The sequence below is a fragment of the Sinocyclocheilus anshuiensis genome, unplaced genomic scaffold (assembly GCF_001515605.1).
Source record: "Sinocyclocheilus anshuiensis isolate Anshui unplaced genomic scaffold, SAMN03320099.WGS_v1.1 scaffold333, whole genome shotgun sequence".
NCBI lineage: Eukaryota > Metazoa > Chordata > Actinopteri > Cypriniformes > Cyprinidae > Sinocyclocheilus > Sinocyclocheilus anshuiensis.
The window spans coordinates 1329968-1354648 of NW_015539871.1; the positions used below are offsets into that span (position 1 = coordinate 1329968).

Here is a 24681-nt window from a genome sequence, read left to right on the forward strand (position 1 = left end):
ATATTAAATCAAATGTATTGTAATAAAATCATATTTGAATACAAATATGAGTGTATACGTAAATGCATAACAGACAGGGTTAATTACATTAATACAGTCAGTATCTCGGTGGTTGAGGTGGTGTTGTGCAGTCGCGGTTTAATCGTGTTCAATGCAGTGAGTCTACGTCTCGCCTGCCGGACTCTTCCTGGTTTGAGCTCTAGAGCCGCCGCTGTCATCGCAAGAGCTCGTCTGTCTCACTGTCTCCAGAGTTTACAGTTTCGACGCGCTCTTTCTTCTTGTCGTTTTATTATAATGGAGAATTACGTGCTCTTGTCGCCCTGACAGGTGCGTTTCTCTGCGCCAGCCACATCTGAGGTGAGAATTCACACAATTTCATGTCTCGAGACTATATATTCGGAGCTCTGGTGTTATATAGTCGGTCTATTTAAGGATGCCTGATTGTTTTTTTTTATTTAAGAATATAATTCATAATTATAAAATAATGCTGACATGTAGAAGAAACGCTCGGTGACGTCACGACGCCATCTCCTTAAGACAATAAACAACTCATTTATTAAGCGTTATGGAATTTGTTGTATTAATCTTTGAACATCTGGATGATTTTTTATTATTATTCAACGTATTTATCTATTTTGTTAAACGGAAATGTGACCGTATTAATTTCTGTAATGGGTCGATACAGTAGGTACACAAACAAAAACGGGCTGTGGAAAATAAATTTCACATGGAAATCAATATGAGTTACTTTTTGCTTAAAAAAAAAAAGTCTTTATATAAAGTTTTTTAACGTGTTTTATATATGTTTAAGTTTAGTTCTCATACTCTTTTTTTTTTGTTGTTTGTGTAATTTTAAAGTTTATATATATCTAATAAGAAGTAATTATATGTAGCTAATAGCTAGTTTAGTTCAAGTGGGCCTATAGTGGTTAACAACTGCAGAGATGGAAATAATAATTCTGTGTTTTGGAACAAGAACACTATTTTGTTTAGTGCTGTACACAAAGTAGATCATATGCTTTGTAAATCGTTAACTTTTTGGCATTTCAGAATATTTCCTTATGACTGAGCTGTTTGCTATTAAATAACCTTTCACATTTGATATGCCGTTGCGATATGGGAAGTGGTGATTATAGACAACGTCCTTTTCTTGTCCTAAATTGCTCGTGAGGAAATTAAAGCTTCTGAAAGCTCCCACGTTTATTGCAATCCTTTTTTGCAACAGGCACACAAAAGGCTTCAATGATGTGATGAAATGCGCATTTAAAGCGTTTTAGAAGTCTATAATATTCTTCCTCTTTCTGTAGATCTTGGTTTGTGGTGTTTCTCATTGACCTGACCTGCAAGTTTCTTTTACCAACATACTTCTGCTGACAGATACACACTGTAGGTAATTTTGACTATTAGTTATTATTTTTGACTACTTGGTAACTGATAATAACACGATTTGCTGTTGTAGTGTGCTGCAGGTATGGGCTTCGCGGAGGATCTGTGGTGCCCTCAGGGTCACGCCGCCCTAATGAAACTACAAGACTCTGAGCTGCGTTTGATGGAGGTTATGAAGAAATGGATGACGCAGCGGGCCAAGAGCGATCGCGAGTTCTTCGTGCAGCTGCATCAGATGTCAGCCATTGTTGAGAAGCTGGAAGGATCTCAGCCCGGAGGAGGTCTCGACTACATCAGCCAGTTCAATAAGGTTGGAAGGATCTCCTTAGCAAGTATTAAGTTTCCGAATAATTGTATTTGGAATTTCCAGTAATTGATTCCAATTTATATTAGAGATTTTAATGCATTTAGATGATATATCCATCTTGAAATGATCTGTGCTGAGTCTGAATCCTTACTTTCCACGTGATATTAAAGGGTTAGTTCACCCAAAAATGAAAATTCTGTCATTATTTACTCACCCTCATGTCATTTCAAACCCGTAAGACCTTCGTTCGTCTTCAGAACACAAATTAAGATATTTTTGATGGAATCTGAGAGCTGTCTGACCCTGCATAGACAGCAACGCAACTGAAATGTTCCCAAGTCCAGAAACGTAGCAAGGAGATCTGTTAAATAATCCATGTGACATCAGTGGTTAAAATACGAAGCTACGAGAATACTTTTTGTGCGCAAAAGAAAAAACAGAACAGCATACGCTGCTTACGTTCAGTGGATATTCTCCAAAATGGCGCTACAGGGTGATGCGGAGGAGACTAATTGTTGAATAAAGTCGTTATTTTTTTTTCTTTTGCGCACAAAAAGTATTCTCGTAGCTTCATATAATTGCGGTTGCCTACATCCTAAAACTTCATTTTCTCTCTCACAGTCGTGGAACGTGCTGGTCAGTCAGACGGAGAGTCTCAGTCGTATCATGCGCAAGCACTCGGAGGATCTGATGGTGGGACCCCTCAGCAAACTCACCCTCCTCATCCGGGACAAGCAGCAGCTGAGGAAGACTTACGGGGAACAGTGGAACCTTCTCAACCAGGAGCTGTGCAGGGTCAGCGCCACATGCACATCACTCTCACACAATTACCGTTACACATTACACTCTAAACAATAAAGGTTCCCTATTGTCATCGATGGTTCCATGAAGAACCTTTAACATCCATGAAATCTTTTCAGGTTCTTTATAGTGGATAAACATTCTTTAGATTCTAAAATGTTCTTCACACTAAGAAAAAAAAGGTTCTTTGAGGAACTAATAGAATCACAGTGAAAACCCCCTTTTGGAATCTTATTTTTAAGAGTGTATCTCATACTGAAAGTCTTTTGCAACACTACAAACATACTTATTTACCATGACACATTTTCATTAGCAAGTTTATATATATATATATATATATGCTACCATTCCAGTTGTGTTGCAGTAGAATATAGTCACAATGCTGAGAGCCAGTAATATTAAGTTACACATTAAATGAGGAAATATGTGTGTGAATAATGAAGTATGCATATATTTGAACTGATTTTCCTAGTTTCCAAGATGTGTTTTTATTCGCATATACACTACTGTTTGGGGTTGTTAAGAGCTTTTTTTATGTTTTTGAAAACAGTCTCTTATGCTTATCAAAATGCTTCTCATTTATTTGATCAAAAAAGTACAGTAAAAGAACAGTAATATAGTGAAATATTATTTCAATTTAAAATAACTGTTTACTATTTTAATATATTTTAAAATGTAATTTATTCCTGTGACGCAAAGCTTAATTTTCAGCATCATTACTCCAGTCTCCAGTGTCACATGATCCTTCAGAAATCATTCTAATATGCTGACTTGCTGCCCAAGAAACATTTCTTATTATTATCAATGTTGGAAACAGTTGTGCTGCTTAATATTTTTGTGGAAACCATGATCAATTATATTTTTTCAGGATTCTTTGATGAATAGGAAGTTACACATTCAAAACAACAGCATCTCAGAAGTTGAAACAGTCAAAAAGAATTTATTTGAAATAGAAATCTACACCCTATGTCTGTGATCTTTTCACATAAGGCATCACTCACATTTTCATCAGAACATCTATAATTATCTCCTGTTTGGCTTTGTGTGTTTAGATGTTTGGTATAATCTAAATTAGATAGAGGAAATGTAAGTGGTTAGTCATCAAGCAGCTCTTCTTTTTGTGCTCATTTTATTTGCTTAATAAACATAGCTGCGGTTTCTGCATTGCCGCTCTCTGCTGAAGCTTATTTTTGGTTTAGTCTCTTTGAGTTTTGAAGTTATAACTGAAGCACAAGTTGCCAATTGATCTTCAGATGGTTTCTGTGAATTCTTGAATGGTTTAACACTGCAAACATATACACTAACAAACATCAGGAGCATCAGAAAACTTTGTAGAGCACTGTTTCTAGTGAATCTTATCAGCTCTATCAGCAACAAAACTTTGTGTGTCTGTCTGTCAGTTTGTTTATGGTTGAGGTTACAGTTGAAACGGTTTACTTCAGGAACCAGAATTTAAATCGGAAATTAAGTGGTGACGCAACATGATACTTTTATTTCACATTCAGTAGTTTTGTCAGGCAACCTGTCCATGTTGGTCACAGTACAGCTTGCATTTTTGCCTGGTTTGGCTTCTATTCAGTAATGCTTGAATTTGCACCAAAACACAGTAGTTTGATTGAATGCACAGCCTGCATTCAGAGATACACTCTTAAAAATAAAGGTGCTCCATGATGCCATAGAAGAACCATTTTGTTTAAATGGTTCTATAAAGAACCTTTCTGTTTCACAAAAGGTTCTTTGTGGCGAAAGAAGAACCTTTTGAAGCACCTTTATTTTTAAGAGTGTATAGGAAGTTACTACTGCAGCAAATAAATCATTATTTCCATTACTTCTGTTTAGCCTGGAGGTTTTTAAAACTAAATATCACAAATATTGAACCTCATATCTGAAGCTGGCTAGTAACATGTTGAATTGATTGTCAGCAATGAGTTTTTACTCCTCGTCCTTTCATGCCTTTGATTGCACATGACACATGTGACTCACTTTGTTGCACCAACCTGGATTTTGATTGGTTTTGTTGTCCTGTTGTGTAAGGTTAGGTCACCCAAACTGAGCTGGACCGGCTCAAGTCCAGTTACAGACAGCTAGTACGGGACGCGACACAGGCCAAAAGAAAGTACCAGGAAGCAAGCAAAGGTAAGATGCCTCGTTGCTGCCTAGTTCTCTAAAAAGCCTGGTCACTTTCCTTTCATTTTGACTGTGAATTGTGTACTCTGTGCTGAACAGATAGACATACAATAATGTTTAAACACTGAATGGTTTTATGATATTATGTGTAAAAAGGCATTTGTCTACTTGGCCAAGAGCAGAAAAACCAAGACCAAGACATGTGTTTCTCAGGTCACAAAGATGTAACAAAGTTTACAAGTTCCTCTTACAGGAAACAAGAGAAACTAAATGTGGTTTCTCCAGTGACCATAGTGTGAATGCTCAGCAGAGCACTTTTTGCAGCACTTAGAGACAGGCCGAAATGAATACAACAGTAAAATTAAGTAATATAAAGACCGCAGACATGAAAAGTTAATTACAGATACTGTATATTTGCAGTTTAGAAGGAATTATTGAAATGAGCTGCACATGATGGGTACAATTTTATCATGCTTTGATAGGATAAGCAAGGTGTATTATAGTCTTTAAGGACTTGGTGGTTAAAGCAGATGGTTTGATGGCTTGCTGATTTAAATGAGCAAATATAGCACTTGAGAACTACACTACTGTTCAAAACTTTGGGGTCTGTAAGATGGCTCTTATGCTCACCAAGGCTGGATTTATTTGTTCAAAAATAGAGTAAAAACAGTAAAATTGAGAAATATGTTTACAATTTTAAAAAGCTGTTTTCTATTTTAATACATTTTAAAAAGTAATTTATTCCTATGATGACAAAGATGAATTTTTAGCAGCTATTAGGCCAGTCTTCCGTGTCAAATGATACTCCTTAAGTCATTCAGAAGTAATTTGCTGCTCAAGAAACTTATTAGTAATAGTAGTAGTAGTAGTAGTAGTAGTATATCAATGATGAAAACAGTTGTCTTTGATAAATAGAAAATTCAAAATAACAGCATTTATTTTTAAGTAAAAATCATTATTACATTATAAATGTCTTCATCAATTTGATCAATTTAATGCATCCTCGCTGAATAAAAGTATTAATTATTTTAAAAAAATCTTACTGACCCCAAACTGTAGTTTTTGACCTGTGGTGTGAGTATTTCATTATTTTATAGCAATTATACATCTTGTAAGATTCAGTCCACTAAAGGAGAGTTTGTTGATCCCATGTGCAGTTTATTTAAATCCAAAGCAAGAACAAATACAAGATAGACAGCGACTTGATTTGGCATGAACTTGAAACAACTTGCCAAACAGCGGGTTAACGTAGAACAAAGCTAGACAAAGACAATGGAAGCATGAGGGCTATATATACACAAGGACTAACCACTAAAGAAAGAAGGCCTGTGAACAATCAGACAATGAACCAATGACCAAACAGAACAGAGAAACACATGACCAGAACAACCAATCAGAACGTGACTCATGGACAAGGGTAGCACATTGCAAGATCACAAGAGGAGCAAGGGAAACACATGACAAACAGGAAGCATGACCATGAGAATTTCAAAATAAAAGACATGAAAACATTAACTGAACAAAAACACAAAACAGACATGACATGTCCCTCCCTCTAAGGGTGGCTCCAGACACCCTAACATACTTACTTACTTACTAACCATTATGCCTTTGGCATGTAGGGCAGCAACAAAAGTCCTCCACTCCTGTCTGTTCTGGGCCAGCCTCTGGATGGTACCCCAAGAGCGGTTCAGGTTCTGTAGTTCTGGAACTAAAGAACCCTAACATGATGACACCCACCCAAAACCCAGCATAAACCCAAAATTCCAGGAAAGTGGTAGAGTAGAGGAGATCATGGGAGAGGGATGGTGGGACGGGACTGTGAAGTGGAACTTGACTTGGATCGTGGCGTGGGGGCGGGCCTGGACTGTGGAGCAATGGCTGAGACCATGGACCGTGGAGCAGTGATGGGCCTGGATCGTGGAGTAAAGCCCAAAGTATACTTCAGTTTTTATGTGTACACGAGGGTAAGCATAGAGTGTGCGTGACGCAAATTTTGTTACCAGAAAAGCATGCGCACCATCCAATTTTTGTAACGGCGCGTATTTGTACGTGTAGGTCGCACATGCTCATTGACTTAGTTTTGCACTAATCAGTTGTTCCACAAGGTGGCAACACTGGCCCAGGCCGCTGTTTCACAGTAGAAAACAAAACTAAAGAGACGGAACAAAAACAAAATAGCGGAGACTGCAACTACAACAGACGGCTGCATTGACAAGCGCTTGGGTAAGAGGGTTATGAGAGAGCCGCAACTTTAGTTTAAAAGAGTTTAAAAGACATTTTTATTGGTCATAACTTCTGGAGAAAAATAGTTTTGAAAGGCTGCACAAAATACTTTGAAAGGCTGCGCAATCGACTGTACTCTAGCGTACACGTACAAGACTGAAGTAAACTTTGGGCTTAACGGCAGACTGTGGAGCAGTAGAGGACCTGGGACATGGAGCAACCATAAAGGATCAGGTAAGTAGTGTAGAGCCAGAGACCAGGGTGGAGGTGGCGGAGCAGGCAATTATGGAGGAGCTGGAGACCTCAAAGGGAGATCAGGAGACCACCTCAGCAGAGCAGACTGGACTGAAGACCCTGAGAGATTAGGAGGCCATGATGGAGCAGAGGCATGGATGGCCCACCTGGCCGCGACAGTGAAGACAGAGGCTTCAGAGACAGCCTCTGTGGCTGTGACAGGACAGGTGGAGAGTTTTCGAATGGTCTCCGTGGCTGTGACATGGTAGGCAGTGAGTTCATGAGTGGCCTCCAAGGCCATGACATGAGGCATAGAAAGTCCAGAGGAGCTGTAGTGGTCGCCCCCACCTCTGAGGAAGTGTATGCAGCCCGCACACACATGATGGCATCTACAATCACAGGAAGCACTATGGACAGTGGAGTGATCTCACGGACTTGGACTTGAGATCACTATACTTGGAACCACCAGAGTCATGGTTGATTAATTCAATGTAGAACCAAGCTCCATTTCCACCGGAGATTGGATACTATACTATGGATACTGTAGCCCCCTCACAAAAAATCTCCAGGGCAGATTTGTATGAGGTGAGGAGACTCTGGTGTGGAGGCTGTGATGGCTTGGGACTCTGGCGTGGCGGCCATGACGTGTTTTTGGTCTAAAAGTGGTGACAAGGACTTCCGGTTATGGCAAGGTGCTAAGAGGTCGCAACTTTTTGGCTCTGCTGCTAGTTTGCAATTAATCCTACAATACCAACCAGAATTGTGTTTAAAGTGAAACAACACGAATATAAGAGAATAGGGAATTAAAATGTCACGCAAAGGTGGCAAAAAAGACAAGAAAAAGGTAAGAAACGAAGATGAATATTCCGAGGGTGAAGAAATTAGCGATGCCATCGCGGCTGCGGAAGATGGCCCTGACGATGACGAAGTAATAACTTCGGGTGGAAATAACAACCAGGATATTATGAAAGCCATAATGTCCTTGAAAAGTGGACTTTATAAGAAAATCGATGGTGTGCAAACAACAATTACGGAGGTAAGAAAGGAGATACAGGAATGCACAGGGCGCATAGCACAAGCTGAACAACGTATTTCTGATGCTGAAGACAACATTAATGGGCTAATATCCAGAGTGAGCACGTTGGAAAATACCGTCAAAACTCTTTCAAACAAAGTCGAAGATTTGGAATGCAGAAGCCGACAGAACAACGTCAGACTGGTGGGTCTACCGGAGAAAGCAGAGGGCCAGGACACGGTTGCATTTCTGGAGAAGTGGATACCGGAGGCTTTAGGAATGGAATCGCGAGGGAACTTGGTAATTGAGCGGGCTCATAGAATCGGCACTCCGACATATATCGACTCGCGCAAGACACGCCCGAGGACATTGATTATGAAGTTTTTGAACTTTAAAGACAAGGAGCGGGTACTAAGGCAGCCAGAACCAAAGGGAATGTTCTGTATAACAACGAACAGGTTCGTTTTCATCCAGATCTCTCCACTGGTATACACAAGATGCAACACGACTATGATGACGTGCGTAGAAGGCTGCGAGACAAGGGGATTCATAAGCACAGAATAATCTTTCCAGCACGGCTCCTGCTGACACACGGGGAAAGATCCTACACCTTCCAAACTCCGGCTGAAGTAAACAAATCTGTCCAGTCTCTTTGAAGGATCAAGGTGAACTTACAGATGGAAGAGACTAACGTTAATTACTCCATCAGGAAAATGAAACGGCATTATTGGTAGATTAATTTTATATAATTTTTCACACAGAATGTGACAATACTGTTTGCTTACCATTTAACGTTAAATATTACTACATATTGTTTTCTTTTAAGCTCTCATGGCCAAATATGTGTTTGTTTTCATGGTTACAAATAATTAAAAACGGACATAGGGTGGAAGGGGAAACATGGCCATGAATCGCATTCATAAGGGACGTTCAACCCATAACGCATGGCCAACAGTATTATTTGATATTTCTTTGATATTGTCCACCCTTCAGCTCAAGCCTCAGTTATTGGTTATGTGCCTGAATGTTCCAAAGTAATTTAACCCTTTAATGGTTATGTTTACAAATGTTGCATAGTTTAACAAATTAAAGATTATTGGTAAGGTTGTACTCTGTAATAGCAAAGAGAGCTAAAGAGAAGTAAATAATTAAAAGCAAGAGACAGACGGCTCTTTGTAATGTGTGGACCCGTATCGGTCATAAGCGGTTGGTATAAGGTGTTTTTTTCTTTTTCTTTTCTTTTCTTTTCTTTTATTTTTTTCTTCTTTTTCTTGTTATATACAGGTGTGTTTCCATCAAAATATCTTATTTTATCCAAAACAAATCTTAAGGATATCTTATTTTATCAAAACAAATCTTGAGGATATGTTATATAACTAATGTCTAGTAGTTTGAAGGTGAAATGTACCTCATGGAACTGTAGGGGTTTAAACAAAATTACAAAGGTTAAGCAAGTGATGAACAGGATAAAATTCTATTATTTTATGAGAAACTGTATACCTCTGAGGGTACTCCCAGACTCGATAAGTAGACACAATTTCTAAATAACCTTAATATTCCCAAAATTTCAGAAAATGAATTTTTTCAAATATCTTCAACTTAGAAGCTTTATATCTTCATCTCAAAATCATTCATTAGATATTCCTGTCATCTCCCCATTAGAGGCAGCAATCATAGGTCACTGTTATGATAAAGGTTCAATTTCCTCTTTGTATGAATTGTTTGTATCTGGGTCTAATGAATCCTCAGAATCTAAACTAAGATTATGGAAAGAAGATATAGATGATGAAATATCTCTAGAGGATTGGAATGAGGCATGCAAGAAGGCTCAGATACAGACAGTCAACAGTAGCTTGAAACTCATACAATATAAATGGCTGATGCGAACATATATAACTCCTGCTATGTTGCACAAGTTTAATGATAATATTCCTGATACCTGTATAAAGTGTAATGAGGCGAGAGGTACACTGTACCACTGTATATGGGAATGCGAGAAAGTGAAGTCTTTTTGGAAAGGTATAATTGATATGATTGACCAAATTCTATCAAAGAAATTACCACTGGATCCTAAGCTTTTTATTCTGGGTATATATCCTATCAGTCCTCTCTTACAACGCAAAGAGGTCAGATTCATTGAAATGTGTATTTTACAAGCTAAACGAATAATTGCTCTTAATTGGAAAAATATCAATGAGCCAAGAATTGGAAAGTGGATTAAAGAAATGGCGTCAAACATGTCAATGGAAAAGATCACGTATATTGTCAAAAAGAAACAAAACGTTTTTGAAAATGTCTGGAGACCGTTTACTAATTTCTTAAGGTACAATGTTAATGTTGGTAGCCTGCTACAACAAGCTCTGAGGGAGTAAGGTAATATCATGATCTTCTTTACAGACTTGGGAAACACTCTTTACTTGATTTAGGTATCTCTAAATTTTTATTTTATTTTATTTATTTATTTTATTTATTTATTATTATTTATTTATTTTTCTTTTGTTTGGGGATGGGGTGATGGGAGGGAGAATTTGGTGTAAAATGTTTGCTGTGTTTACATGATTGTTACTTACTGTGTAATCTGCTGTAATATGCAAACTAAAAAAAGTAATAAATATATTGTTCAAAAAAAAAAAGTGGTGACAAGGCTCTGGCTTGATGGTCATTGGGGCGAAAACACTAAGAAACATTGGCTGAGCAGCCCTGACATGACTTGACTCTGGTGTCGCGGCCATGACATGACGAGGCCTTGGTGTGGTGGCCATTGCAGCTGAGGACTCTAGCTTGGTGGGTACTGTGGCATTATGGGGTCCCTCGTCTGCAGTTCATAAAGTGAATGAGGAACCACACAGCAGAAGAGCATGGTCAATTTGCTGAGCCAGAGTCCAGTGAGGAGTGTGTTGCAGCATTAAACAAGATATTTCTTCTGTTAGACCAAAACAAAAAAATGCCTTTTAGAGTAGTGTCATTAAAATCCACAAGTCCTCCACAAACTCCTCAATGACGAAGAGGAAGACGACGAACTGCTGGGTTCATGTTTAACAGCTTTCTGTAATATTCAGTCCTCTCAAGGCAAGTTTGCTGAACCCATGTGCAGTTTATTTAAATCCAAACTTGAAAAAACACAAGATTAATTGAGACTTGACTTGGCATGAATATGAAGCAACTCCCAAATCAGTGGGTTACGTAGAACAAAGCTAGACAAAGGCAATGGAAACATGAGGGCTATATAACGGAACAAAAACACAAAACAGACACACATATATGGTTGCATAGGATTTTGTACCTGATGCACAGCTGTACATCAACTTTCTTCTACATGTTCATGTGTATTTGTGGATGGTCTTTTGTACAGACAAAGAACGCGAGAAAGCGAAGGAGCGCTACATCAAAGCCACTCTGAAACTGCATGAGCACCACAATGAATATGTGCTGTTGGTGAAGGCTGCGCAAGTGCATCACCAATTCCACTACGGCCAAAGCCAGCCGGCCCTACTAGGAGCCCTGCAGACGCTGCAGGAGGAAATGGTGCTTATTCTGTGAGTCAACATTAATAACATCATCACTATAACCGTATACTGTGAAATCATAGTAGTTAGCATGGGTCTGTATGCTTTTAAATTCTTTCTGCCATTTGATTTTATTTCTATTTATGATTACAGTGGTAGGCAATATCAAGTAAACATCATTTTCTTAAAAAGAATATCAAGTATATTATCAAATAGATTTTTATAGTTTCTAAATTGTGGTTCTTGCTAGGTGATTGCTCACTGGCCTAATTACTCATTGCTTTATTTTTAAGAGCTGACAACTTTCCCCACAGTGACTTCTGCTTTTTGAATGGACGATATGTCATGCTGCTCACTTCTCACATGCGCTGTACATAGACCTATACGGTTACAGTTAGTAAAAAAGAAGAAGTAGGTTTGCTGTGTCTTGCGTGTGGAAACACACGACTGATGTGGCATGTTGTTTTCTTAGGAAGGAGATTCTGCAGGAGTATTTCGATCTGTCTAGCGTGCTTCATGATGAGGTGGTTAGTGTTCACACTGAAATGGCCAATGCCCTGAAAGCCATCCAGCCACAGAGAGAGTATGAGAACTTCATCCAGCAGAACAGGTATATATCTTCCCCCTTTGTTCCCAGGTTTTGTTGAATGCAATGGGATCTTGGACCAGAGGAACAAGGGATGTTACATACTAACTTGCTTGTTTATCCTCTGTGTAACTAATTCTCATCTCTTAGTCAGTCTTTCATTATTAGCAAATATGCTGCTGGTGCGTGAACTGCTGCATGAACATCTGCAACAAATAACATAAAGTAGGTCCAGTTCAAGCTAAGAGTCCTCCAAAAATAAATGGTCACTGGCAAAATGTCTAGAATAATATAATTAAATATTTGCATGTAATTATATAAAATATATTAAATAAATAGATAGTTTTGCAATAAATATTATTTATATTTTATAAAAAAAAAAATTATACAAATACAAATTGGTCCCAATGTGAGTGTCTGTCAGTAGAAAATGAAAATGTGTTGTGCCATGTGAGATCAAACAGTCTCTCACAGTTTCAAGCCTTTCATTAGCAACTGGTGCATGAGCTGTAAAGTGAAAGTCTGCAACAAATTATATAAAATACGTCAATTTCAAGCTTTTAAGAGTCCTCTAAAAATAAATGGTCACTGATCAAACATCTACTATAATATAATTAAATATTTGCATGTAATTATATATGCATGAATGAATTAATAAATTAATAAATAGTTTGTAAATAAATATTATTTGTATGTTGCTTGAGAAAAAAAGTGAGAATGAAAATGTGTTTACTGCATAATAATGTAGTTACAACACTGCTCAAATCTTGGACATAACTTAGACCATGTGGGCATTGTAATATAACTAATAACATCATAGCCACCAATCAAATCATGATGGATAAAATCAAGTCTTGCCCTGCATTTTTTCCTAATGCATGTTCTGTTTGATATTATGCATGGGCCTGCAGATGCTTTCATGTGAATGCACCTTTAAAAGGATAGTCAGGCTTCTGTCTGTCCATGTCTCTCTGCATGCACATGCACGTGTACAGATTGTATATGTATGTGCAGGTCAAGAGGAGAGGTTCCTGCATGTGTGGAGTTTGACGGCAGTTTGTTGGAGGACGCTGAAGATCTGAAGCCTGAAGATCTGCAGCTCAATGAGCTCACAGTAGAGGGGATCCAGCATCGGTGAGTTTCTTCTTTCTGCACACTGCTGTACAGCGTAGTGGCACCAGTGAAAGCAAAAATGTCATAGAAAGGTAGAAGTGAAATCAGAACTCTCGGAAGCCTTGTTATTGCTTCTGAAACCATCATGTGAACATTTCTTTTTTTTTCATTTGTGTTTTTTAGAGGGTAGGGAATGAGGTGTGTTTTTCCATAGCCTGTTTGCTTTTCGGTTCATTATTTGTTTTTGTTGTTTTTGTGTGTGTTGGCCGTAAGACATCGTCTTGAGCTAATTAGGAACCTGATAATTATTTTTTTCAATTACTTACAAACTAAAGCAGAACATCGCAACCCATTATCCTGTTTCCTACAACAAATAGTTTTTTGAAAGCTGTAAATACTTTTTACATAAGCTACAAAATGTTTAACATTTTTTCCCCAAAAATTCTAAACGCATATATTCATAATGGCATCGCAACCTGTTCACAAACTTTAAAGTAAAGAAAACAACACTATATGTAATTGTTCACTCTGTTCAGCCACAGACTAAAGCTGATCTCTTTTATTCGCTAAATACAAGAAAACTAATGTTATGTATGCACTACTGTTCAAAAGTCTGTGATCTTTTCAAAGAAATTGAGACTTTTATTCAGCAAGGATGCATTCAATTGATCAAATGGGACAATAGAGACTTTTACATTCTTACAAAAAAAACAACAACTTTATTTCAAATAAATGAGGTTCTGTTGAACATTTATTTGTCACGGTTTCCACAAAAATATTAGTCACTAACTGTTTTCAACATTGATAATAATTAGAAATTTTTCTTAAGCATCAAATCAGCATATTAGAATGATTTCTGAAGGATCATGTGACACTGAAGACTGGAGTAATGATGCTGAAAATTCAGCTTCACATCACAGCAGTACATTACATTTTTAAAATATATTAAGATAGAAAACTGTCAATGTAAGTTATAATATTTCACAATATTACTGTTTTTACTGTATTTTTTTGATCAAATAGTGCAGCCTTGGTGAGCATAAGAGAATTTTTACAAAACCTTACCAATCCAAAACTTATGAACAGTAGTGTACAGTTTATGGAAATATACTTTATACACGTTTAGCAACTGGAAAACATTTTTTACAAGATACACACATATTTCCTCGTATAATGTTACTGGCCCTCAGCATTTTGACTGTCTTCTGTTTCATCCCAACTCATTTTGCACTCTCATGGCTTCTCATTTTTTTCTCTTCTCCAAGGCTCACCGCTGTGGAGGAGGAGCTCCTGGGTCTCGCTAGTACTCTTGGTTCTCAGCAGGCCACCGTCAACCAGCTGGAGCTGGATCTGCAGAATGAGGAGGGCTCTGCGAACACAGGCCAGAGGTGAGCCTGTGAACTCTCCTTACACGTCTGAACTCCTCTGCTCCAGATTTGCAATTCAAATGCCTAGTAGATTTTTAAGAGGAAGTTTCTACATCTTTTTAGGCAAGTAAACATTTAGCAAACGCTACCAAATTTTGCTATAAGTTTGATTGCATCATATAATAATTGCTGTCTTTAATTGATTTTTCCGTACATTTCTGCCATATGTACATTGACTGACTGTCACCACTGATAAGCTACCACTAAATATTGTAGAAACTGTAAAGTTGCTTTGCAATGATTTGTATCGTGAAAAGCGCTGTACAAATAAACTTGAATTGAATTGAATTTTATGGAAAGCCACTTACAATTCACTTACTCTAGAGCATCCAGATAGCTCAAGTGTCGCTCCTAGTAGATTCAAACCTCTTACCTCTACTGTACTTTAACCCCTGCAACATATCACCATCATATTTAATATAAAATATCCAATATTAAGATATTGGCGGTTTATTAGTGGACCTTACAATAAAGTGTGACGTCATTTACTCTTTACCTGAATGTAGTTCCAATCCTGTATAAGTTTCTTTGTTATGTTGAACACAAAAGAAGATATTTTGAAGAATTTTGAAGAACCAACATGTTGACAATTTTCATCAAATCATTTTTAAGGTGAACTATCCCGTTAAGGAGAATTGGACCAATTTACGTGTTGTAAATTCAACAGGCTCTGACTCTGTCATTCGCTGTAGTGTAGGTTATCGATCAACCAACATGGTCTTTATAAAAATACTTAAATCACAAAATACATGTACTTAAACATATTTGAGAATTGTAATATCAATTATTTCACAATCTAGTTGAAAAAATAAAAGTGATACATCAGTCATACAGGGCAGTAAGTTCTTAAAACAAGAATAGTCTGTTTAAAATGTACCATTTTAAAACAGAGTTCCAAGGTATAAATATATGGAGTTTGGTATTTTGGTATAACTGGTATTTATACCTAAAAATCTTATTACTCAAAGGTTATGAAATACATGTTTGTTACATAGAAAGATGACTCCCAAAATAACCGGAATTTAATGCTTTGGTGCTAAAATTAAATTAATTTTATTTTATTTTACTAATTTTATTGGGGGACATGGGCAGAAATAGAGTTTCTAATCTGTATCTAATCAAATTATTTAGAATCAATAGCATTCAGATACCACTAAATTCTCGCCTCTGTTTACACAAATGTGAGCTTGTTGTTCTCCTATGTTTGTTTTTGTAGGGTGTATCTGTTCAGTAAGCGTAATGCTCTGGAGGACAGCAGACAGCAGGTAATTCTGTCCATGGTGGCTCGAGCTCGCCTGGAGGCCCAGCGGAGGCTTCTGGCCGATAAACTTGAGACTCTGGGCAGCAAGGAGGCTCCACCTATAGGCCTGGATGATGACCGGATATCTGTCACATCCAGCAACTCAGTGAGTCCACTCTGATTTCATTAAATCTGTCCTGAGAGCTTCAGTTCTTCATACAGTACATCTGCTTTGCGGACTTCAATTGTGCTTGACTTGTCGGAAAGGTTTCAGGATACCTTAAACTAAACCTGGGATTTTCCATTCTTCAGAACAAGCAAATCTATCCAGCTGTACTATATAAACTACAGTTACACTTTATTTTAAGGTGTCCTTGTTGCAGTGTAATTATATATTTAAGTACTGAGTAATATTAATTAACTACATGTACTAACTATGTTTAGGGTTAGGATTAGGGTTCAGCTTAGGGTTACTTGCATGTAATTATGCATAATTTATTGCTATTATAATAGCAAGTACATGTAACGTGTAACAAGAACACCTTAAAATAAAGTGTTAACCTAAACTACATATCTTTACTTTTAAAACATGTTTACGTGCAGCCAGGTTAATGGAGTAATAAGATCACGAGAAATCGATTTTGTTATCTTTTGAAATAAGTTCATTGTTGCAGTGTATGAAAATATACTGTAACTTTCTGAACTTCCTTTCCAGTGGAAAGAGACTTTTTTTTTAAACAAATCAGCAGCTTTGTGACGTCAAACAGATGAGTACTGTATATCAATTCATTACCATAAAGCCCAGATGAACTATCGATAACAGTAAAATAAGTGGACTGTAGATAAAATGAAAAACATGAAATGGCCCCTGTAAAGAATCAAGTGGCTTCAAAGCTGTAAAATGCAGTGTCATTAAATGCAATGTAAAAGTATCTAAGCCAGTCATGCTGTTACATTGATTTTGAAATATGAGAATTACACAACCTTGTTGACTCTGAACTACCAGGACTTACTCGCATGCTGCTGGTTGAGCTTTCTGAATATGGTTGTTTCTCAAGCATACAGCACAAGACTGAGATATGATTCCACTGTAAATCATCTGTAGGCAGTTTGTTTAGCTGATCTTCCGATTTAACTGTATGTTTTCCAAACAGATGTGAATTTCTATAATTTCACGTACAATACAGTTTGTCATTGTAAAAACAAGAAGCTTCTGAAACTTCAGAAGGCTTAATAAATATATATATATATATGTATGTATGTATGTATGTATACTAATAACAGGTTATAATATAATATTCCCAATTTATTTATTTATTTGCAAAAACAAATGTAATTATGTGTACAAGGTTTATTGTCATTGTAAAAATGTGAACACTTCAGAAGCATTAATAATGTATATATATATATTCATTTATTTATTTATTTGCAAAAACAAATGTAATTAATAAATTAAAATATTAATCAAATATAAATTAATATAATACATTTATATAATTAAATATAAAATAAATAATATGATACAATGTAATTAATAAATTATATATATATAATACAACATTATGTGTATATACATACATTAGGGTGCATTAATATAAAAATAACAGGTCTAATACATAATATAGTATAATATAATGTAATAATTATTTGTACAGACATAATACTATTTGCATTTTCAGTCTCTTCCCAAACTACCTAGAATATACTGCCTTAGAAGAAATTAATTAAAAATGTATAAACATAATAAATAAAATAAGGATCTAGCATAAATAAAATGCTAAATTATATATGCTATACTATGATAGATGATGGACTGAATTACGAGAGGTTTTTAATAAATGTACAGTTTTATTTGTCATGCTGTTGTATTATTGATTGTTTGTTTCTTGCAGGAGCGTGATAAAGACCATAAGCTCCTCAACATGGATGTAATCGTGAGCCATCTCAGCAGCTTGTTCAAGCCCAAGTATACGGTTGGTTTTTTTTAGTGTCAGTCTTCCTCTCTCACCTCCTCCCTGCTCTCTGCTCATTGCTGTATCTGCAACTTCTTCCTGTAGAGTAGTGTGTTTTATACATCTCCCCAGGTTCCCCCCGCCCTGGCGCCAGTGCCCGAGGTGGAGAAGCCCTTGTCCCAGCAGAGCTGGTATCACGGTGCCATCCCCCGTCTGGAGGTGCAGGAACTGCTGAAGAATGATGGCGACTTCCTGGTTCGAGAAAGCCAGGGCAAACAAGAATATGTGCTGTCTGCGCACTGGGGCGGCCAGTGCCGGCACTTCCTCATTCAGAGTACAGATGTGAGTGTGTTTTATAGCTGATATTTGTGCCAATACATGATGTGTGCAGGGATTAACTGTAAAGCCATGTTTATGTGTGTGTTTAGGGTGTGTATCGTCTTGACGGTGAAGGCTTCACCTCTGTACCGCTGCTAATAAAGCACCTCATCAGCTCCCATCAAACCATCACAAAGAGGACAGACATTGTGCTGAAGAGACCCATTGTTAAGGTTTATCACTGATCCCAAATCAGTCTCATGATTACTATATAGATTACCGCTGATGCCGCTGAAGAGCAGGGGTGTGAAGTAACGAATTACGAATTCTCACGTTACAGTAATTAAGTAGTTTTTATCAGTAATTGTACTTTTTTTAGTAGTTTAAAAATTGTGTACTTTTACTTTTACTTGAGTACATTTTAAGTGATGTATCGGTACTTTTACTCCGCTATTTTCCTCCGTTTGTGGCCGTTACATGCTTATTTTAATTAAATTTTTATCCATGAAGTGATTGGATGGTGAGATAATAATAGGTCTCGTGACTTTCGTCAAATCAAATTGTGCATATAAAATTTTAACCGCCAACTGTTTATCATGGCTGCTGGAAGTGCATTCTTCAAGCATCAATTCAGTCGCATCTTCCTCTAACACTACATTTTTTGGAAGGTAATGGTACTTTTACTTGAGTATATTTTTCAGTACTCTTTCCACCACTGCTGAAGAGTGATAGCCTCATATACATTATTATTTGGAAAAATTGTTTCTTCAATCAGTTTTGTCCAATGTTTATTAGTAGTAGTAGTATTAGTATTGTTACTTTAAAATATTGAAATATAATTACAAATATTAATAAAAATACGAAAATAAATATAATTTTTTTATTCATTAGTATTATTACTTTAAAATATTGAAGTATAATTACAAATATGAATAAAAATATAAAATGTATTTATTTATTTATTTAAATAATTCCCCCTAGAAAAAGTTCATAGAGAGAAATCTTTGGTTACACTTTATTTTAAGGTGTCGCTGTTACAGTGTAATTATACATTTAAGTACTGAGTAATATTAATTAACTGCATGTTCCTACTGTATGGTTAGGGATAGGATTAGGGTTTGGCTTAGGGTTACTTGCATGTGATTATGCATAATTAATTGTTATTATAATAGTAAGTACAAGTAACGTGTAACAAGGACACCTTAAAATAAAGTGTTACCAAACCTTTCAAAGGGAAAATAAGGGAAAATGCCCTAACAAAGCTCCCCTTTGTGTCCACATCAAAATATACGAGTTAAGTTTACTATTCAAATATTACAATATTTATTTATTTATTTGAATTCTATATAGTCCACCTACAAGAAGGTCATAAATGAACTCGTTTTTGTGACAGGAAGCTTTTTTCCACTGTTATAAATATTAGAAGATTATTATCTAACCTTTTCAATAGTTAAAAGTTCATATTTGTGTTTCTGTTAAGAGAGTGGTCTCTAGATATGGGCGTTGACCATTAAATCTATATCGCCTGAGCACTGTTGTGATTGGCCAGTCAATATGATGATGCATACTTGAGATGAATTAATTTTGCGGGGTGTTTTTTAGGATAAGTGGGTGTTGGAACATGATGATGTCATTCTTGGACAGAGCATTGGTCGGGTAAGCAGTGTTATATAAAAAGACTGATAAAAGGATTTCAGCAAAGATTTTAAATAACTCGTCGACCTATTTTTTTGTTCATAATGTTGCTTATTGTAATGTTTGGACGTGATCAGGGTAACTTTGGTGAGGTGTTCAGTGGGCGCCTGCGTTCAGAAAATACTCCAGTCGCTGTGAAAGCCTGCAGAGAGAATCTGCCTGCAGAACACAAGAACAAGTTCCTAATGGAGGCCAGGTTTGTATAGACATTTAATAACACACATTCTCTCACATAACATTCTCATTTAACTAAACATCTCTCCATTTCTATCTCAGGATCCTAAAGCAGTATGACCATCCAAACATAGTGAAGCTAATCGGCGTCTGCACACAAAAACAGCCAATTTATATCATCATGGAGCTGGTGCAAGGTACATCTAAGCTTTTATTAAAAATCATTTAAAGGAACAGCACACCCAAAAAAATCATCCTTTACTGTCCTCATGTTGTTTCAAACCTGTATGACTGTCTTTCTTCCATGTAACACAAAAGGCGAACATTATTTAAAGGTCCCCTGAAATGCTTAGAAACACGCAGCGTTACTCTAACCGGAGCAGAGTGTGTGTGCGGTGTGGTGGTTAGCGTGACAGACTTCTTTTTTTCCTCAATGGAAAGCATATTTACACTGTTTGAATCGTTCCCTGTCCCCTATATAGTGCACTACATGCCATTCACTGTACAGAAAATACTAATTCTGTGGACAAGTGACCGATTTCAGCCGCGGCTTCAGCGTCTATTTTATAGTATAGGGGGCGGGCGCTTCGGATTCTGGAGAGCATTTGATTGGACAGAAAGTTTGATGAGAAGCTGAAGTACGATGTGACGTCAAAAAAAATCGTTGAGCCGTTTTGGCGGAAGTGACGAACTGCAAGCTTTGAATGCTTATATCTTCTAAATGTGAATTTTGTCACTGTTTTGGAGCACACTGCCTTATAGATAACCTTAAGACTAACATATTGATACTAACACCCAAAAAACTTTAATTTTGATTTCATGGGGACTTTAAATTAAACTCCAAAAAAAGCACCACAGTCCACATGACACATGTGTTATATTTTCCAAGTACTCCTAATGTAGTACTCGTATGATAAATTGAAGAACAAATATGTAAAAAATCATATGGTGTATAATGGTCATCATTATCATCAATAAATTGTATTTTTAAATTATTCATATATTATTGAAATGTTGAAATTATGAAATATTTATGTATGTAATTGTTTATTTATAAAAATGTACTTCATAAAAGAACATTATTAATTATATATTGTTTTTAATATTTTTTTTATAATTAAATATTTGTTCAATTAAATTAATAATAAATGATTACAGTTATAAAATAAAGAAACATAGTGTATTTATTTAATTTAATATCATTTACATAGAAAACGTTAACAAAGGAACTCACAAAGAAACCTTTATTTATTTATTTAACTAATTGTTTGTAAAGTCTCAAAATCTAATTATGAGATAACAAGCATCAAAGTTTGATTTCAACCATTAATTTCACTATGATTTCAGTCTTTGACATGGTCTTACTCAGTCAGTAATAAAGATACCAATGTTACATTTTCACATAATGTTCTTTACCTTATGAAGGATGATTTTATGTAGAAAACAGTAAATCACCAAAAAATTACTTTAACTGGGTTTTCACAGAGAGGGTCACAATTGATATTATATTTTTAAGTTAATAAATGTTAAATCATTTATCATATGATGTTGAACTATTCCGATTTTGCTGGCAGGAGGGGACTTTCTAACCTTTCTGCGCACAGAAGGCCACAACCTGAAGACCAGGATGTTGATCAAGATGGCAGAGAATGTGGTGTCGGGCATGGCATACCTGGAAAGCAAGAAGTGCATTCATCGGTGAGCAGTTGACAATGAAATAAGGACAGAAAGACAATGAAATCTTAGGATCAATGCTGAGAAACTATAGTGGATCCATAAAGCTCTAGCAGACCTCCTAAAGAGCTCACAGCTGGTTTTTATTGAATCTAATAAGTAGTCTCAAGGTATTTCACTATTGTGTTTAAGTCTCTTTACCAGCGGTTTACGAGCAGTGCCCAATGGGAAGATTTTGGGGTAATGAGCTGAGAAGAAATGAAACCTCACTGCTGCATCTGATAGTGGCTGTTCCCTCATGCTTCAGTGTCTCTAGAGAGGATTGAGTTCCCATACAGCCAGTGCACTTTCTGTTTCTCTGTCTGTCATTCCTATTCTTTCTTTTTAATTTGCTTTTTGTTAGCTTGTTTTATATGTCTCCTTCAGGCTTTCTCTTTCTGTGTGTTTACATTTATTTCAGAGCAACCTACAATAAACCTCTCTAATTCTCCCCGTCTCCAGAGATCTGGCTGCACGTAACTGTCTCGTCGGAGAGGAGAGCGTGGTGAAGATCAGTGATTTCGGTATGTCTCGTCAGGAGCAGGATGGGGTTTATTCTGCTACAGGAGGAATGAAGCAGATCCCAGTCAAATGGACAGCACCAGAAGCTCTCAATTATGGTAATACTCGACCAGGGGTTTACAAACTTTTTTGTTAGATGAAAATATTTGATTTAAGTACCCCCTGAGATTTTAAGGTGATATTTCAATAATATAATGCAATCATATGCACATGTTCATGGTTCTGACGCCCAGTAAGAAATACAAGTCAGCTTAAAAAAAAAATCGTCTTTTCTTTATTTTGATTAAACAAATAAATATTGTTAGATTAAAAATGGTTATAAATTGTTAGAATAAAAAAAGTTACATTATTGGTAACACTTTATAATAACTTTCATTTATAAATCATTAAAATATTATATGATGTTTAACATCTTTAGTTAGATGATGAAGAGAGAGAAATATGTCTCCAGATGTAACAATATATATTTACATGTATGAGGTAATGTGCTTGTAAATGTTTACTAATAAACTTGAACATTACATAATGATTAAAAAGGATGTCAACTACTAATCTTTAGAGTATTAGTAGACTGTCTGCTTAATATCTACTAAGACTTTTTGATGTTTCACCAACTGACTTTTACTGACTATAGGTGACTTTGCAAGTAAACGTCGGTTTATTCTACTAACCCTAACCCAAAACAGTCTACTAATAGTCTAATGAGAGTTAGTTGACATATAGTTTCAAAGTTATTTTTTTAAATAAAATGTAACCTCATATTTTATCATAAATCTGTAATCCGTAAACCCAAAGGTTTTCTCTTAAAATGCTGTTCTTGTTGCTATTATGTGTGGTCGTTGTTTTTGCCTTAAAAAGCATAAACATACTAATAACTGATCACCTTTTATTCACACTTTGTTACAGCAGCTAAAAGTCGAATTCCCATAAAGATACTAAATGCTTAATAGTAAACATTTACAAATGATGAATAGTTTCAACTTTAGATTGAGTACTGCAAAAACCTGAACAAATAAAATAATTAACAAATGAATTGTGAAGATGTGCAAGTAGTAGAAGTATGCATGCACACCTTAAAAATGTGTAAAAAAGAAAAAAAAAATTCTGATCTGATATGTCAACATGAATAGGGAGTGCATTTTTACAACGCTGATATTTATAGGCCTAATAATTATTTTATTCACACTGCAAGTTGCAATACTGATATTTGTCTTAAATTCTTCCATTTCAAATTTTCAAGTTTTTGTTTTAGCAGAATGCTGGTGAAATGTTGTAAACCTTAGCAGTGCAAAAGACTATGCACTAATTTAATTTAATTGTAGCCTTTGATTTGATAGTCACTAAGCTATAGCGCAGTTTATAGTTTTTATTTATTTCGTTTTATTTTGATTAATTGTGCAGCCGTATTTTACATTCAGTTTGATCATTAGCGTTTCATTAACTCACAAACCCCCTTATGAACCCCAGTTTGGGAAACCCTGTTCTTAGACAATCCTGCCAGTCAGATATGAGGCACTGTATCAGTATCCTGAACTAGCCTGCATTGTGTTTGCCTGGCCCTGACTGAGGGGTTTGTGTCTCAACGCTGTCCTCTGCTGGTTCATCAGGGCGATACACCACAGAGAGTGATGTGTGGAGTTTCGGAGTGCTGCTGTGGGAGACCTTCTCCAGAGGAGTCACACCATATACCATCCCGCATAACATGAATAACCAACAGACCAGAGACGAGGTGGAGAGAGGTACTTCACATGCATAAAACTGAGGTGTATTGCCTGTTTGCAAAGCAAGTGTTGTATATAAGTCTTGTTTTTGTCTTTAGGATATCGTATGCCGGCCCCAAATAACTGTCCAGGTGAAATCTATGCCCTCATGTGTCAGTGCTGGCAGTACGAGCCGAGAAATCGACCCTCATTTCGCAAACTAAAGGCAGATCTGTATGCTTTATGTCAGTAAAACGCACACACACACGCTCACACATGCTCACATGTAAGTACAGCTTGTCTTATGATGAGGCCAAAGCAAAGATTTATTGTTTTAATTTGTGTGCCACGGTTGTAAAAACCAAATCTGCATATACAGTAAAGCGCACCATCAGCGCCTTCTGACAGAGTACTGTAAATAAGAGCAGATTATAATTAAGAATGTTTGATTTTATATGCATACTACTGAATGCTGTGCAATGTGGCCTTTCAAATGGTTTTATTTGTGAAATCCCGATGTTTAAAAAATGAATTAATTATAATTTTTTTGCAGATGACACATATGACCGCATGAACACAAGTCTGTAAATGTACTGTTTATGGTATGGAAATATTGTAAATAAACTTAAGAACAATTTA

At 36.3% G+C, this 24681-nt stretch overlaps 1 protein-coding gene across 1 annotated transcript; it reads left to right on the top strand.

The window, feature by feature from the left end:
* Window positions 1–106: 106 nt before the first annotated feature.
* fes (FES proto-oncogene, tyrosine kinase) lies at window positions 107–24681 on the top strand. The gene is made up of 20 exons (XM_016481735.1): window positions 107–357; window positions 1308–1386; window positions 1460–1696; window positions 2315–2488; window positions 4534–4630; window positions 11449–11632; window positions 12075–12212; window positions 13203–13322; window positions 14567–14689; window positions 15945–16134; window positions 17861–17941; window positions 18053–18262; window positions 18349–18471; window positions 19841–19894; window positions 20011–20129; window positions 20210–20304; window positions 21682–21805; window positions 22283–22440; window positions 23950–24081; window positions 24162–24681. Exons 3-20 carry the CDS (start codon window positions 1472–1474, stop codon window positions 24293–24295), a joined length of 2481 nt encoding a protein of 826 aa, XP_016337221.1. The 5' UTR covers window positions 107–357; window positions 1308–1386; window positions 1460–1471; the 3' UTR covers window positions 24296–24681.

Bases quoted from the DNA above. Each gene is read 5' to 3' on its own strand.
- fes (XM_016481735.1), top strand. From the start codon at position 1,472: ATGGGCTTCGCGGAGGATCTGTGGTGCCCTCAGGGTCACGCCGCCCTA. The intron at 19,895-20,010 runs GTAAGCAGTGTT...GGACGTGATCAG, and splicing joins TTGGACAGAGCATTGGTCGG to GGTAACTTTGGTGAGGTGTT. The intron at 20,305-21,681 runs GTACATCTAAGC...TTTTGCTGGCAG, and splicing joins CATCATGGAGCTGGTGCAAG to GAGGGGACTTTCTAACCTTT.